The following is an 18,097-nucleotide window of genomic DNA, read 5'->3' as shown; positions in this document are numbered from 1 at the left end:
CAGACAGTTGTTTCCGAATAGAAACCATTTTAGTGTCTTTGGATACACAAATAAGCATGAATGGTAATTTGTGAAGCACTAAGAAGGTGACATATCGCCCTCATACATGTGTTTGTAGCTTCAAAGGACAGGATCAGTAATTTATAATTGTCATGACTCATGAATTCAAGTTTGACAGTGTTGATACTTTATTTTTATGTGCATAGGAGCTTTAATAAGATGAAACCATAATATTACTGGGGAATTTGGGTTCATGTTCCTGGCAGAGTTTGTGAATACAAGATCTATTTCAATTGTCAATATTCTCAATTGCTTAAGTTGGATGTTTATGAAAATGGGTTTCTTTTGGTCTAAGTTGATCAAATTATAAAATTAACAGCAAATGTTACACTATGGGGAAGTTTTTGACACTTTTATTTAAGGAAGCAGGAAATAGTTTTCAGGTGTTGAGTGTCAAATTGGCTGGGTTCAGATTTACAAATAAAAAGTCAATTTACAGATTGAAGTGCATATTTGTACTTAGAAATAATAATAATTGCTAGAATTGAAGTTCATTGGCAGGAATTAAATTTCATTTATTGAGTAAAAATTAGTTGAGTTGCCTTGACCTTGAAATAAGGACAAAGTGGCTTGCAGATGTGAGAAAATGCGAGCTTAATGTGGAACTGACATTTTGACAAAAGCTGCAGGGAAATTGAAATACTGAGAGAGAAAAATTGTGCCATTGGCCCTCATATTTGAGGTTACTTTCAGATTTAACAGTGTTACTGGATTAAGAAGCTGTGTAGCAGTTGGTGCTGTTATTTTTAGGTAATTTTCTGTAGCCATGTGAAACTTGGTAAATATAGCTTTTTTTTTATCATATTTCACGACCGGGAGAGCAGAAAATTCAGGGTTTGTAAACTGAAAAGTAGATGTTAGACATGTACTGTTGATGGTTAGTAATGAGACACATAAGGTCATGTTAATAGTGTAATATTTGTATTTCAGGTGCGTGGTTACAGACTTTTTATGTGAGGTTTTGAAAGTCAAGTAAGCAACTGTATTCAGAGAAGATGTGAAAACTGTTCGCTGCCTTCATAAGAACTAATCTTGAAATTTTGTAAGTTCTTCTGTGTGTCTGAGAAGCTTTTCAGTTTGATTTATAAATGAGTATGAATGTAAAAGTTAATTTCAAAACAAAATACTAGTCAAAAGGGAGGTAACTGCGATTCAGGCATAACAGTTTTACATTGTTTTGGAAACAGATATAATGACAGATGTGGCTGTTGTAAACAAATGCTTGCTTTGACATTAAAGTTGTCAGATAATATGGCATGTATATGCAAATTCTCACCATTCACACTAAATCAGTTACCCCATGATCCGCATCCATTCTCTCTTACTCCTTTACCCAATCCCGCACCATTCTCCCCAACTCAGTTACCCCATCCTCCCCCATTCTTCCAAACTCAGTTATTTTTAGCTCACCTGTCACAAAGTGACAAGGTGAGCTTTTGTGATCGTGCGGTGTCCGTCGTCCGTCGTCCGTCCGTGCGTGCGTCCGTAAACTTCTGCTTGTGACCACTCTAGAGGTCACATTTTTCATGGGATCTTTATGAAAGTTGGTCAGAATGTTCATCTTGATGATATCTAGGTCAAGTTCGAAACTGGGTCATGTGCGGTCAAAAACTAGGTCAGTAGGTCTAAAAATAGAAAAACCTTGTGACCACTCTAGAGGTCACATTTTTCATGGGATCTTCATGAAAGTTGGTCAGAATGTTCATCTTGATGATATCTAGGTCACTGACGTTTACTTTACATATGGCCTGGTGCACAGTAAAGTGCCCAATTGGGTTAGCATCTAAGTCAAAAAATAAAGATTTTACTTTGCCTTGAAAAATACCTTTTTTCAACACTTCAACATGTTGTGCACAAGGTTCAATACCCAAATAGATAACTTTTTGGGAATTTTTTTCAAAAAAGTGGATTTAAGTTGCCATGTCGGGTTGGGGACGGACATTACACTGTCATTCAAATTAGATTCCTACTGCAAATGTTTTATACAAAACCAGTTCTTTTATGTGTACTTTCTAATAGTTTGAGGTCACAGATAAGAAAATATAAGCCTTAACTCTTTGCTTTTCCAGTTTTTTTTAAAAATAGCTAATTTCTTTGAAATTACGATTATTTTCTGTTAATCGTAAAATTCACTTTAATACAAAATTTGGAAAACGGAACATTTACAGCAGGAAAACACCTTTAAAGCAATTAATTAATACAAACAACAAAGTAGAAACATAAATACTCTTATTTATATTACATTTAAGCAGAAATATCATAAATAAATAGTGTCGGAAACGGGGGACGGACATTACATAAAATGACTGGTTCAGCTTTTATAACTACTTTGGAACAAAAATTACTCTGAAATTCAAATTTCTTAACTAAGGGAACATTTGTGTCATTTCAATAGGTAATATGTCTATAAATATAGTAAATGGTTTTACTAAATGATAAAGGAACTTCATTTCAGACATTCATTTAAAAAGCAGTTAAAAAGCGAGCGAGATAGAAGTATTTCATTTCTACTAAATTTCAAAAAGTATTCTACAAGCAGTATTTGTCAAAATCAGCTTTAAAATCAATTCTTCACCTCATATTATCATATATATGCAAATACTGTTCTGTTTCAAAGAAAAAAACATACATGCAGCACACGCATTCCCATAAAACTAATCCATATCTAACAACCTTCCATGAGAATACAAGCATATTAAATGTAGATGACCATAACATTACTGTATCAGTTTAGCTTTCTATCAGTGTTGTGTTAATGGTACAAAAAGAAATAATGATAACATAATAAAGTTCTGTCTGTGACTCAAAAAATATAACACTTCAACACATTGTTTTTTTGTATACTTGTACCAGTCTTTTATTTTTCACGGTTTAATTTAATATATACTTTTTTTTAAAGGGGTGAGGTCTTTGGCAAAAAAGGCAAAATATATCCTTACTAGGGGTTTTAATTTTATACAATACACTGGATTATAACACTTACATCAAAGAGTGTTGTTTTAGGTAAAGATTCCATAATGATCAATTAAGATCCAGTTTAGGGGTTTTATGGTCCCTTGTATATTGGCACCCTGTTGAGAAAGTGTGATTTTGTGATCTTCTATGGCCACCTGTGTTTTATGGCATGTTGTTGCCACCTCCATAGGTCACTAATTAATTATGTTATGATTATGATGCATCTTATGACCCTTTATGGTGTTGATGAAAATATAAGAGAAAATATAAAAGATAAGAAATATACAGTAGGGCACTAGGGGAGGGGGAATAAGTGTTTATGGTAGCATTTCAAAACGTTTTTGTAATTACTAAGGGAAAAAAGGGGGGCATAGTTTTCTGGATATGATGTTAAAACCTATAAATTATAATACTATAAATTTCAAGAAGACAGAAGACTAAAACTCTACTTACTTTTTTCAACATGTAGTTTCAGTACAAAAATGTAATGTCCGTCCCCCAGCACTTTAAATGTGCTTATAGATAATGTTTGGCAAAGTTTTACTTTATCTATATACTCATTAGTTTTTTTCATGTTTTTTCATGAGTTCTTTATATGAAAGTAAAATTCATGTATGAAACTGATTCATTTTGCTGAAGATTTCAACAAATTTTGACATTTTTTACACACACTGTGTTTTTAAGAATAAAATGTCACAAAATAATGTATTTTACTGATTTTAAATGCATTTGTTTTTAAATTTCAGTTCTTATTGATAAATCAGAAATAAAAGGAATTGAATTTGATAGAAAATAATAATATATATACAACATTTAAAATCAATGATAAGTGGGGACGGACATTACGGGGACGGACATTACAGATAACTTTTACACTTTTGTCAATATCTAAAAAACAGCTTGATGGATTTCAACAGTTTTTGGAAATGTTACTCATGTCATCATATGTAATAAAAATATGCTGCAAATTTCTAGTTTTATAACACTTAATGAAGTTTATGGAAGGGGGACGGACATTACGGATTTTTTGTCACAAACTAACTTTTGATGAGATATTCAGCTATATTTATTTATAGACTTGATGTACAGAAATGATACTTTGACTATTTCAACTTACATATTTTTCAAACTTTTCAAGGCCATCCCACATGTTCTAGCACCAAAAGATACTACTTTTTTCTTCACTTTTTTAAGTATAGCATTTTCAGATTTCTAGGGCGTTACATCCATACAACTTTGGTTCAAACCATGATTCTCAGAACAAGAATTACAGAAGAACATGATGTTATATATCAAATCAAAGCAAAGATATTTTTCTTTCACAAAATTTAATAGTGAAGATGTAATAAAGAACAGAATTTCTGTGAGACAGCTTACAAAAATGATGAAATTTTAGATGCTAACCCGTTACATGCAAAAATGGCTAAGTTTTGCCTACTTAAACTTGTCGCACTACTTTATTTTTAAATTTTCATGATAAATGTTCACCTCCACATCTACATCTGTATCATACCTTACTTATAAACTTTATTTCATAGTTCTATCATGTATTGTTTGAAAGATGGGGCTATGTACATGATTTTTTGCTGAATTGGGCACTTTACTGTGCACCAGGCCATATAACAATGTGTAATAAACATATTGACACGCGAGAAGATGCAATTTGCAATCAATTAGCAACCGATTATCGGGTTAAAATAATCTTTTTGTTTCGTTCTCATTACGGCAGATTAAATGATTGATGCCTTTAATTTCCATGAGGTCACATTTTTCATGGGATCTTTATGAAAGTTGGTCAGAATGTTCATCTTGATGATATCTAGGTCAAGTTCGAAACTGGGTCACGTGCCATCAAAAACTAGGTCAGTAGGTCTAAAAATAGAAAAACCTTGTGACCTCTCTAGAGGCCATATATTTCAAAAGATCTTCATGAAAATTGGTCAGAACGTTCACCTTGATGATATCTAGGTCAAGTTCGAAACACGGTCACGTGCCATCAAAAACTAGGTCAGTAGGTCAAATATTAGAAAAATCTTGTGACCTCGGTAAAGGCCAAATTTTCCATGTGTTCTGTATGAAAAGTTGGTCTGAATGTTCATCTTGATGATATCTAGGTCAAGTTTGAAACTGGGTCACATGCTATCAAAAACTAGGTCAGTAGGTCTAAAAATAGAAAAACCTTGTGACCTCTCTAGAGGCCATATATTTCATGACATCTTCATGAAAATTTGTCAGAACGTTCACCTTGATGATATCTAGGTCAAGTTCGAAAGTGGATCACGTGCCATCAAAAACTAGGTCAGTAGGTCAAATAATAGAAAAACCTTGTGACCTCTCTACAGGCCATACTTTTCATTGGATCTGTATGAAAATTGGTCTGAATGTTCATCTTGATGATATCTAGGTCAAGTTAGAAAGTGGGTCACGTGCCATCAAAAACTAGGTCAGTAGGTCAAATAATAGAAAAACCTTGTGACCTCTCTACAGGCCATATTTTTCATTGGATCTGTATGAAAATTGGTCTGAATGTTCATCTTGATGATATCTAGGTCAAGTTCGAAACAGGGTCATGTGCGGTCAAAAACTAGGTCAGTAGGTCTATAAATAGAAAAACCTTGTGACCTCTCTAGAGGCCATACTTGTGAATGGATCTCCATAAAAATTGGTCAGAATGTTCACCTTGATGATATCTAGGTCAAGTTTGAAACTGGGTCACGTGCCATAAAAAACTAGGTCAGTAGGTCAAATAATAAAAAACCTTGTGACCTCTCTAGGGGCCATACTTTTCATGGGATCTGTATGAAAGTTGGTCTGAATGTTCATCTTGATGATATCTAGGTCAAGTTTGAAACTGAGTCAACTGCGGTCAAAAACTAGGTCAGTTGGTCTAAAATTATTAAAATCTTTTGACCTCTCTAGAGGCCATATTTTTCAATGGATCTTCATGAAAATTGATCTGAATGTTCACCTTGATGATATCTAGGTCAGTTTCGAAACTGGGTCATGAGCGGTCAAAAACTAGGCCAGTAGGTATAAAAATAGAAAAACCTTGTGACCTCTCTAGAGGCCATATTTAATGATATCTTCATGAAAATTAGTGAGAATGTTCACCTTGATGATATCTAGGTAAAGTTCAAAACAGGGTCACGTACCTTCGAAAACTAGGTCAATAGGTCAAATAATAGAAAAACCTAGAGACCATATTTTTCAATGGATCTTCATGAAAATTGGTCAGAATTTTTATCTTGATAATATCTAGGTCAAGTTCAAAACTGGGTCACATGAGCTCAAAAACTAGGTCACTATGTCAAATAATAGAAAAAACGACGTCATACTCAAAACTGGGTCATGTGGGAAGAGGTGAGCGATTCAGGACCATTATGGTCCTCTTGTTTATTGATTATTAAACTCCCTGTCTTTAGAGGTTAGCCATGAAATTTTACTCAAGTGAGATGACGCCTATTTGTTTGAGGTCACTTGATCAAAGGTCAAGGTCACAGGAGCCTGAACAGTAACTTGAGAACCACTAGGCCAAGAGTGTTGAAATTTAGCGGGATGACTGGACATGCCAAGTAGATGATCCCTATTGCAGCCAACCATCAGTGTCTCTTTGACTTTCGCTCCTGAACCCTATTGACTTCTTGCCTATAGGACTTTGCACTGGGGGAGACATGCGCTTTTTTACAAAAGCATTTTCTAGTTTCAATTCAGACATGTTATCAACAATCATAAACATCCTTGAAGATATCCACCAAATATTTCCTTGCTTTGTGTGGCTTTTTTTCCGTTGTGCCACTGTGTAGTTTGACACTATTGTGTCATAATTGTGAAGTACAAACAACAGTGAATGTGTTGCATAATAACACATGATATCAGTGTTCTTTGTTTAAAAGGGAAATAAATTAGATTGTGTTAGAATTTAGATTTTCTTACTTAAGGTGCCATATTACAATTGAGCTTCCTTTGTGGCTCACAAGTTACCTTTCTTAAAACATTTCTTCCACTTGTCATTTATAACAATTTTCTATGTGTGTTTTTTTTTTTCAGATGTGTGACTCTTGGACTCATAGCAACATTTAAAGAATGCATCTATTGTATTGTCAGATAGGTACAATGTAGCATAGCCATCTTGTTGGAATGACTTGCTGAGGTCTTCAGATAGATGCAGTAACATATGGCATGATCAGTGGTCTTCAGACGGATGCTGTTAAAAGCTTACTGCTCGGAGGTCTTCAAACTGATACTGTACTATTTTGACATCCCGATCTTCATATGAATGCTGTTACATTTTAACTGATAGTCAAATTGTTGTCCATTAACAGCAAGCATGGCAAATGTGTGTTTGAAAATGTGCAATTCTATGTACCAGATTCCGACCCGGATACTATGCCTGGTGCTACTCCTTCTGCAGGGTGTGGTCTTGGACTATTACCTAGTCAAACACAAGAACAAATATTGGGCTTCATGGATTGTTGCTGATATTGCAGTCATTGTAGTCTTTGTCACGGCATTTATAATATCGTACAGGCATTTACAAGTTGCAAAGGATGCAGTCGTTAAAAACACTCCTGTGCAGACTGGTGCGTTACCACTTGGCTATCTAGCATGGTTTGTTTATAGTGGTTTCCTGGCAACAAGGGTGGCCATTATTTTTAAAGATTTTGCTTTCCAGCTGAAAGAGGAAGACTTTTTCGGACCAAACACGCTAAAAATTAACATCTCTTTGGCAGCTTTTGTCTTTATGCTGTTACTTCTTTGTCATCACGATGCAGAAGTCGACTCGGAACGGAAGCATGTGATTGTTGAGCTGACTGGTACGGTCGTTTTTGACGTTTTAGACTCGGTAGATGTCCTTGACATTTTATTTGATAAAGAGGCTATTGAGGATTTTACTGCTCATATGGATACTGCAATAATTGTCATAGCGTGTATTAATCTAGTTCTGCCAACCTTGCCTTTGATGACCTTGAGTCGCATGCATTACGGACACAGACGTGCTCCGCGAGAAATTTCAATGCTACATAAATTGCTGCTGGTGTTTCTGGTGAATCTTCCACTGCTAATTATTCGATTACTCCTTTGGCACCTCTTGAGTAAAGATATCTCGATATTCCCAATGAAGAACGTGGTAGTCATATTTCTGGTGTTTCATGATCTGTATGAGAAGAGGAGAGAAGAACTGGATAGGGAGGAGATGATGGAAGTTGATGGAGAGGCCACAGAGCTAAATGAAGTGAATAGTCAGTGAAGAGACTTTGTTGTCAAGAATAGAGCATTTGAAAAAATGCCTTTAAAAGTTAGTAATTTGTAACTTTAAAGACTAGTACTTGCGCAACATTAGGATTGTTATTTAGCTCGACTATACGAAGTATAAGGAAAGCTATCCTACTCGCCCCGGCGTCGGCGTCTTTCCGCGTCCCCATCTTGGTTAAAGTTTTGGTGCACTTTCTCTTTTTTTCAAATTATCACTGTAATTACTTGATGGATTTGATTCAAACTTGAAATACTTATTCCTCATCATCATCCACATCATCTGACATAAGGGCCATAACTCTGGCACCAATATTTCATGAATTATCCCCCCTTTTCACTTAGATTTTCAGGTTAAAGTTTTGATGCACTTTCACTCTACCGTATTTTGGTGCGTATAGGTCGCACTTTTTCTACCCATTTTGCTGCCTGAAAAAGTTCCTGCAACCTAGACGACAGAACATTGCCAGCAGAAATTTTTTTCGGGCCAATTTTCTGACCGTAGCTCTCGCAAAATTACGTGCATTTGTTACAAATGAACAAAATGGATAAAAAGTATCAATATCGACGGCTTTTCAACCAATAGCGGTTATTTTCAATAAAATATATCGTAAATAACCCATACAGACTATTGAAATTACGAATGACTTTAATTCAATGATGTTTTTGAAGTTTGAATTACGTTAGTTTCTACTTTCATTTTACTGGACGCCATGACAGGTACATGTACTCCGGGTTGGATAAAATCCGGACAGATCCGTCCTCCATTCCAAACATTGTTTATACTAATTCTTAGCGTAATAAAAAACTCGAAAGATATTTTTTTTACTTTTAATTTTTAAATAATAAAAAAAACCTCCAAAAAGAGATATTTTTGTTTGTCTGTTCATCACTCTTTCGTATATTTAATTAACTCCTACAGTTTCCACCCAATTGAAATAAAACTTTGGTCACATTATCAACATGAAGCCAACATGCATATTTACATGTACCGTCAGTTCTTACAAATTTTCTGATTTTCTTTGCTGGAGTTATGGCCACTTTTTGAAGTTTGATGTGTTGCAATTGTATCTTTAATGTTGCAACTACACCGCAACATTGTGTAACTCCTTCTTTTACTGAAACACAATCAAAATGAAGTTTACATGAGCAGATTATCGACAGCTTTATATCCAACAATTTCTGGGGTTATGGCCCTTTTTATTGCTTTGAAATATTACAACTAAATTTGAACATTCTGTATTCAACTTCTACAGTTTCCATCCAATTAAAACAAAACCAGATATACATTATCAGCATTAAGTGGACAATTCCATGTGTGTATTTTCAGCACTTTCATTTTAGATTATTTTTTTTGAGTTATGGCCATCATTTGGATATGTATTATAACCATTTTTTCTCACTGAGAATTAGACATAATCTTTTCTTGTGATTGAATAATGTGAACACAGTTACTAGCGCATGTTTTGTGCAATCATGCATTAAGTTTCTTTTATCAGTTGTGGCTCTTTTGAATTGACGAACGTTTTCACAACATAAAAAATGAGATGGTCATGAACGAACTTGGAGAATTTCTATAGAGGTCTGCTTCAGCTGAAAATATGTACATGTAGCTTATTGACAATTTGAAAATGCCATTTTTATATTGATAAAACAAATTATTAACATGTATGGATGAAGCTGTGCCTAGAAATAAAATTATAACTTGATTTTTTTCATAGCAAAAAGCTGGTTGACTTTGTATTGTTACATTTTACTTTGGTTGGTGGAAAGCTGGAGGCAAGGGGGATGCAGGATCTGTGTCCAAGTGGTTAAGGTCGCTGACTTCAAATCTCTTGCCCCTCATCGATGGGGTTCAAGCCTCACTGGGGGTGTTGAATTCTTCATGTGAGTCCAGCTGGCTTACAGAAGGTTGGTGGCTCTACCCAGCCCAGGCACCCGCCTGTGATGAAATAATGCAGGGAGGGGCACCTTGGGTCTTCCTCCACCAGCAAAGCTGGCCATATGACCTATAATTGTGTCGGTGCGATGTTAAGCCCATCAAAATAAATAAATTGCTTTGTGGGTGTTCGAAGGGGGAGTAAGGCGGTGGAAGTGGACAAGTTCCTCTCTACATTAAAAATTGCTGACAATACTTTTTATTTAATCTTGTAAGGGGAGCTAAATCTGGCTTGTTCAGAGTGTTTATACAGTGGTTATTTATTAGACTAGCTCCTAGACTATGATATATCTTTTTACATTTTTATGATTGAATGTAGTGAACTGAACCAGTCTATATCCTATGTCCAATATCATATGATAATTTCAACATCAGTCCTGTGTGAAAATCTCTAAAATAGACTGGCTTTTGTCTCTATGAAATTGAATTCGTCAAAAAAGGGAAAAATATAGAAATATAGTTATTATCAGTCTAGTGGCTAGTCTAGTTATTTCTCACTGTGATATACTTGCTTTCAAAAGCAGAAAAATAGTATTATTTCTATATCACGAAAATGTTTTGTAAGAAATCGGCCAAGAATCCTATAAAAATATTTTTCATAGGTAATTATACATGTTTTGTTGTATTAGAAACATAAAGGCATATTGCTGTATGAAAATAGAAAATGATGAGCTTTTATGTTTCAAATATTAATACTAATATGATGAAATTTTGTTGTGTTGTATAAGATTATTTTTTTGATACTTGCAGTTTTTACAGAAACCTAAAGTATTGAAGGAATATTTAAGAAAAATACTGTATATCAGATATGTATTATATATATTATTTATCCATTTTTATGTTCTTTATCCAAGTGGACATTGTTGGTGGTAATAAATGTTCATTAAGCAGTGATTCTCTCTCTCTTTTTTTTTATTCTGTAAATCTCTTAAATGTACCATAGGTTGTTTTTTTTTTTATTGATAAGTACTTTAAATCAGCAGTGTTCTTTTATTTGCAATATTAGTGTCTTTTCTAATTTTGATATTTTATATAACATTTCTTTCAAGATCTGTTGCAGTATTTTTTATGAATGCAATATTTGTTTATTTTTAACTTCATTTCCATTGTTAATTGTATCCATTAGTGTATTACTATTCACTATTGTTTGTGGCCTTGTAGATCTATACATTACTTCTGCATTCATATAATGTAATATGAGCTGCACCATGAGAAAACCAACATAGTGCGTTTGTGACCAGCATGGATCCAGACCAGCCTGCACATCCGAGCACTCTGGTCAGGATCCATGCTGTTCGCTAACGGTTTAAGTAATTGCAATAGGCTTTGAAAGCAAACAGCATGGATCCTGACCAGACTGCGGGGATGTGCAGGCTGGTCTGGATCCATGCTGTTAACAAATTAAAGCCACTATGTTGGTTTTCTCATGGCGCAGCTCAATATTATGTTTATATTTATTGGTTTGTTTGAAATCTCTGTTATCTTACTTAGTTTAAAGTGTTTATTTGCTTTGAAGAGTTTTGTTTCCTGTTATGATTTTGTAAACTGATTCATTACTGTAACAGTTACATTAGTTTTTATTGTACATAATTTTCAATGTTAAATGTACAGTCAAATCCGTGTTAAGCAGCCAGCTAAAGATGTGGCACAGTTAGTTTACTTAAGGCAGGTATTGAAATTTGAACAAAAAAGCCATTTTGAAAAGTAAGCTGTCTGGCTGTCTAAGGCAAGTAGCTGCTTAATACAGGTGCCGGCTAAGGCAGGTTCAACTCTATGCAAAATATACTGTGAAATCATTAATTTTTGTGGTTGTGACAATCCACAGGATTAAATCAGAATGAACGATCAAATTTCCCATTCATTTTATCTTCAAAGGTTTAAAAATTATCCAACTGAAATTTCCATTTTTGCCAAAATCAGTGCTGGCCGCATGTAGTTCTATCTTTGCGACCAGTGCAGACCAAGATCGGCCTGCACATCCGTGCTGTCTGATCTTGGTCTGCACTGTTTGCTGTTCAGTCAGTATAATTTCAGTGAAAACCCTTTTCAAATAATAAATGGTACTGCCCAAATAGAATGATAGACTAGTCCACTTTAGAAATTTAGCAGGGTACAGGTTCATGCCCATGAAATTAAATGATTTCACAGTGGTTGTACATGTTATGACCTTTCTGTGTGATGCAACAAAATACCACACATAATGATTGTGTTCATACAGTGCCTTATTATTATATTAAGCACTTACAAAGTGCCTACTAGTATGTTGTTATCTTTTTGCAGTAATTCCTCATTTTTTGTCAGGCAAAAGTATTTTGCATATCAGTTAAAACCATTGTTTATATCATATTTGGTTAATGTATGTTGATACATAAATCATTTAAGCCAAAAGTAGTATGTAACAGGCAAAGGTTGGAGGCAAATGTTTGTCATTTTTACTTCAATTTTTTGTTTAAAGATATTTTGTCTTGTAGACAGTCATGATATAATCATTAGAAAAATTTATCTCTTTACAATTGACTTTGTTGTAAACTTGTTGATATTGACTTTTACTTGTACCGGTATAACGGTCCGTTTTCCCCAGATTGTTTTTTCTCCGAGGCAGGAGGTGGGGTGGGGGCAGGGAGCCAACTTGTTGATTTCTTTCCCTGGGAAACATACGTCATCTTATTTTAATCTCATTGTTTACTTGTATATGATATCACTTCATTCCTGTACTCTTTGGGTTAGAAATACATAACATTGATGTTTTACATTTATTTGATGCACTTGTAATTTTTATGCACCATTTTGTTATACAAGTCCCAAGAAATCAGGAATTAGTACACCCTTGAGTCAATATTGTATTCGTTGTTCTATGTCATACTATATATATGGCATGTATGAGTTCTTATTTCAGCACTTGTTAATTTTATAGAGAATATTACATGGGTGCCTTTTCATATTGAATTTATTAAACGAGTTGAATAAAATGATAAAATGCGAGGCTCTGCATTAATAAATTCAATCTGGAAAGTCACAAATGTAATATTCTTTTTATCACATGTTATCATTTCCTGTCGAAACATCAACAAATCTACTTTCTTTTACTATATAAACAAGTCAATTTGACCAACGTCTCCTGTACTGTAAATGACGTCAACGTCAAAGCTTTATTACACTAGTGTATTATCATTTTTATGCCCCCGAAGGGAGGCATATAGTTTTTGAACCGTCTGTCAGTCTGTCTGCAATTTTCGTGTCCGGTCCATATCTTTGTCATCCATGGATGGATTTTCAAATAACTTGGCATGAATGTGTACCACAGTAAGACGACTTGTCACGCGCAAGACCCAGGTCCGTAGCTCAAAGGTCAAGGTCACACTTAGATGTTAAAGGTCATTTTTCATGATAGTGCATTCGTGTCCAGTCCATATCTTTGTCATCCATGGATGGATTTTCAAATAACATGACATGAATGTGTACCACAGTAAGACGACATGTTGCGCGCAAGACCCAGGTCCGTAGCTCAAAGGTCAAGGTCACATTTAGACGTTAAAGGTCATTTTTCATGATAGTGCATTCGTGTCCGGTCCATATCTTTGTCATCCATGGATGGATTTTCAAATAACTTGGCATGAATGTGTACCACAGTAAGACGACGTGTCACGCGCAAGACCCAGGTCCGTAGCTCAAAGGTCAAGGTCACACTTAGACGTTAAAGGTCATATTTCATGATAGTGCATTGATGGGCGTGTCCGGTCCATATCTTTGTCATTCATGCATGGATTTTAAAATTATTGGGCATGAATGTGTACCACAGTAAGACGACGTGTCGCACGCAAGACCCATGTCCGTAGACCAAAGGTCCTTAACTCTAACATGGGCCATAACTATTCATTCAAAGTGCCATCGGGGGCATGTGTCATCCTATGGAGACAGCTCTTGTTATTTAATGGCTTTATTACACTCCCACGACGTCAAACATGTGATAAACTGTTTTCTGATATTTGCATTTTGTTCAAGGTTTTGCTTTTAAATCTCACTGTATATAAAACTTTTTAATTTACTCCTTTGTTCTGCACTGTTTCTCATGGCACATTTTGAAATGCTGTATACAAGGCATATTGTTCATTTTTAGCTCATCTGAGCACTGAGTTCTCAAGGTGAGCTATTGAGATCAACCTGACTGTCAACACTCCAGAAGTCAAAATTTTAGCCCAGTTTTAATGAAACTTGGTCAGAATGTTTACCTTGAAAAAAAAACAAGATGAGATTGTTACTGGGGTCAGAAACTAGGTCACTAGTTCAGTTAATAGGAAAGCCTTGTTAAAACTCTGGAGGCTACATTTTTTACCTCACCATAATCAAACTGTCAGAATGTTTTCTCTGTGAAACCAAGGACATGTTCAATGCTTCATTACTACATGTGTAGGTCACCAGGTCAGATCAGAGAAAAACCAAACCTTGTTAACTCTGTAGAGGCCACATTCTCTGTTTGATCTTAGAAAGCTTTCTTAAATATGTTTATCTCTATGAAATCTATGTTAAGTTTAAATTTGGGTTACAAGAGATTGAAAACTAGGACAATAGGTCAAATCATAGGGAAAAAAATTGTTATCACTCCAGAGGCCACATTTTCTATATGATATTCATGAAACTTTTGTCTCTAAAGCATAAGTCAGATTTAAAACTGGATTACCTAAGGTCAAAAACTGGATCACTACGTCAAAACATAGAAAACCCTTGTTTACTCATTAGAGTAACATTTTCTGTCTTAACTACGTTGAATCATAAAAAAAAAAAACTTCTTAATACTCAGAGGCCAAATTTTCAGCTTTATTTTCATAAAACTGTCAGAATGTTTATCTCAAAGAAATCTAGGCCAAATTAGGTAGTAGGATATCTGGTTAAAAACTGGGTCAGGTGAGCGATACACAGCCTTCATGGCCCCCATGTTTGAACAGTGGTGCCATAATCATCTGCTAAATACAATTACAAATTATACTCTAGTCTTCATTTTTGAATTTAGCTTTTGATACTTTTAAAATTGTTATTCATTCCTTCATTTAAAGTTTCTTGTATTTTCAGACATATTCATTCATGCATTTAAGTTTTGATATTTACGCTATTATTCATTGAAACTCTCATTAATTTATCTTATAAATATATAATGTATTTGTTGTCTAGTCTCTAACCCTTACTGTGAAAACAGTAATATTCATCATATTTGTTCGAATGGTCCTGCTTAATGGATTTTAGGGGCTGCATCATCTCTGACATGAATTTCTTATGTATTGATATATCTAAAATGTTAATGCTTGACTTGAGAAGCATATACTTACTGAGATTTATATTGACTGATGCCTCTCTGATTTTCTATCTAGAAATATCTTTTTATTCTACACTGAGGACTATTTGGTATATACTTTATCCTGTTTATTCAGAATTTGATTATTTTGCTGAATTGTTGTCATGCTACATGTAATTCATACCAGTGATAAAAGTTTGTCCTTGTGACATATTTCTTTAGTGGCATCTTCGAGGGCACAGAGCTTTTAAGTCCTGATCTCTATGGCTGCGTTTGGGATGCTTTGTTCTTCCAGGAAATCTACCCTTACCTTTCATATTTAATGCACATTTCAGCACCTTTTTTCCCCAAAACACAATTCTTACCATTCATGATGCAGTGTGTCAAACTCTGTCCCTATTGTTACCTGTCTGGTCCATAAATCTGACATCCATCAAAAGGATTTTAATATTACTTTGCACCAATGTTCCCCATAATGAGAGGATGTGTCATGCTCAACATTCTGGCCCTAATTTCTCGGGAAAAAACTTAAGTAATTACTTAGTTATGTCTGTTATTTTAAAATCGTGCTATTGCTTAAGTTATTGTTATTTAATGTTGATTGTTTCTATAACAATGTATTTATAACTAAATTATACTATGGTTAGTAGTATTTGTTGACAACTCTTATTCCAGTCAGGCAAATATGATATTTCTGTTTAAGCATGATATAACAAACTTAAGTATTTGCTTAAGAATATTTCTTATTTCTATACTTTGTTTCAAGTAAAATTCAGAATTGTTGCGTTTTGATCTATAGATGAAATAGTCATACATGGTTCTAATATAGATGAAAAAGTCAACATTGAAGACACATATAGGTAAAAAAAGACTTAGTTAAGCAATTACTTAATTTATTTCATGAATTTTTGCGGCCAGATCCCAAGCTCAAAGGTCAAGGTCACACTTGAAGGTCATATGTCAACATTGATCTTTTCCTGTATGTCCGTAAATTATTTTAGGACACTTTTCTTTTCCTATCTAGCTTTTTTCGTCCATGCATGGATATTTAAATAACTTTTTGTAAATATTCAACATAGTAAGCCCATGTGTCATATGGACCTAATTTACCCATAGCCTGCTGGCGGCAAGTGATTCTGCCCTTGCGACCAGTGCAGACCAAGACCAGCCTGCACATCAATGCAGTCTGATCATGGTCTGCACTGTTCGCAATTCAGTCAGTATCTTTCTGGTAAGCACCCCTTTTATAACAGTTAATGGTACTGTCCTATTGAAAGATGTACAAGTTCATTATAGAAATTTAGCAGGGTAAGGGTTAAAAAACAGTATTGTATTTTCTTCCGAATTACTTCCCCTTAATAAGATGAAGTATTTCCTAAAATTCTTTCAGTTACTTTCCCACAATTTAAAAATGAAATGTTATTAAAAATACTTTTTATATCAATAAATAATACCTTTGTACAGGCAATTTACAAATATAAATGCAAACTGTGTGTTATATAATACAACATTGTATATACAACATTGACAGATACTATATCATTAGGCTATTGATAATAATTGCAGTCACCTTCCAGTTGGGGACTTTGTATTGCATTGCATGTACTCTGTTCACTTGTCTGTTTTGAATCAGTCATCAACAATCCATTTTACTTCGGTGTTTTCCATTGTAAATATCAGTCAACAAAGGCCACACATAAAAAATTATGATTTTGGTCTGTTTATTGCTAGTCTTACACAGCTTTCAGAATGTCTTTCATAGCTAACAATCATTAATCAATAATTGAGCCATGCCATGAGAAAACCAACATAGTGGGTTTGCGACCAGCATGGATCCAGACCAGCCTGCGCATCCGCGCAGTCTGGTCAGGCTCCATGCTGTTCGCTTTTAAAGCCTATTGGAATTGGAGAAACTGTTAGCGAACAGCATGGATCCTGACCAGACTGCGCGGATGCGCAGGCTGGTCTGGATCCATGCTGGTCGCATACCCACTATGTTGGTTTTCCCATGGCACGGCTCAATTTATGTTAAAAAATCTCCTCACCTTCCCAAATGTTCAAGTGCCATGTTGATCAAATAAGACATTAGGATAAGAATGATTGATAATTTCGTCTCTTGCAAACTTATGAACTTACATAGTTTCGGTTAAACGTTTATACACAAGAAGTATTATTGCTAAATGATTATATGAGCCGTGCCATGGGAAAACCAACATAGTGGGTGTGCGACCAGCATGGATCCAGGCCAGCCTGCGCATCCGCGCAGTCTGGTCAGGATCCATGCTGTTCGCTAACAGTTTCTTTAATTCCAATAGGCTTTAAAAGCGAACAGCATGGAGCCTGACCAGACTGCGCGGATGCGCAGGCTGGTCTGGATCCATGCTGGTCGCAAACCCACTATGTTGATTTTCTCATGGCACGGCTCATATCATTTATAGGTGCTTTCCTTTCTTGCCGGAATGAAAAAGCTCAGTTATAAACCAAAGCAGGGTTGTTTACATTCCTTGTTATGTGCTGTTTTTTTCATCACTTTTCTAAACTTGACATTGTACTTTTTGATTGTTGTTTTCTGCCGGAAATATGAAAATAAAACAAATATGAATGAA

General features: G+C 34.9%; 2 protein-coding genes across 3 annotated transcripts in view; one reads left to right on the top strand and one right to left on the bottom strand.

The window, feature by feature from the left end:
* The window catches only part of LOC123528476 (oocyte zinc finger protein XlCOF7.1-like), a 25,779-nt gene extending 16,813 nt beyond the window's left edge, over positions 1–8,966 (bottom strand). Inside the window, exon 1 of the mRNA XM_045308226.2 lies at positions 8,948–8,966. The gene's annotated coding sequence lies outside the window, so the exon portion shown is untranslated. The remainder of the gene's footprint in view (positions 1–8,947) is intronic.
* Positions 1–18,097, top strand: part of LOC123528478 (uncharacterized) — a 21,422-nt gene extending 3,325 nt beyond the window's left edge. The window contains exons 1-3 of one of the 2 annotated variants that reach the window (XM_045308233.2): positions 461–810; positions 991–1,102; positions 7,063–18,097. In XM_045308233.2, coding sequence (XP_045164168.2) covers positions 7,343–8,263 — 921 coding nt within the window. In that variant the 5' untranslated portion in view covers positions 461–810; positions 991–1,102; positions 7,063–7,342 and the 3' untranslated portion in view covers positions 8,264–18,097. Of the gene's footprint in view, positions 1–460; positions 811–990; positions 1,103–7,062 lie in introns of those variants that run through there. The other variant, XM_045308232.2, reaches the window with a different exon arrangement.

The sequence above is a fragment of the Mercenaria mercenaria genome, chromosome 13 (genome assembly GCF_021730395.1).
Source record: "Mercenaria mercenaria strain notata chromosome 13, MADL_Memer_1, whole genome shotgun sequence".
NCBI classification, from domain to species: Eukaryota; Metazoa; Mollusca; class Bivalvia; order Venerida; family Veneridae; genus Mercenaria; species Mercenaria mercenaria.
This window is presented reverse-complemented; position numbering and strand designations above follow the sequence as displayed.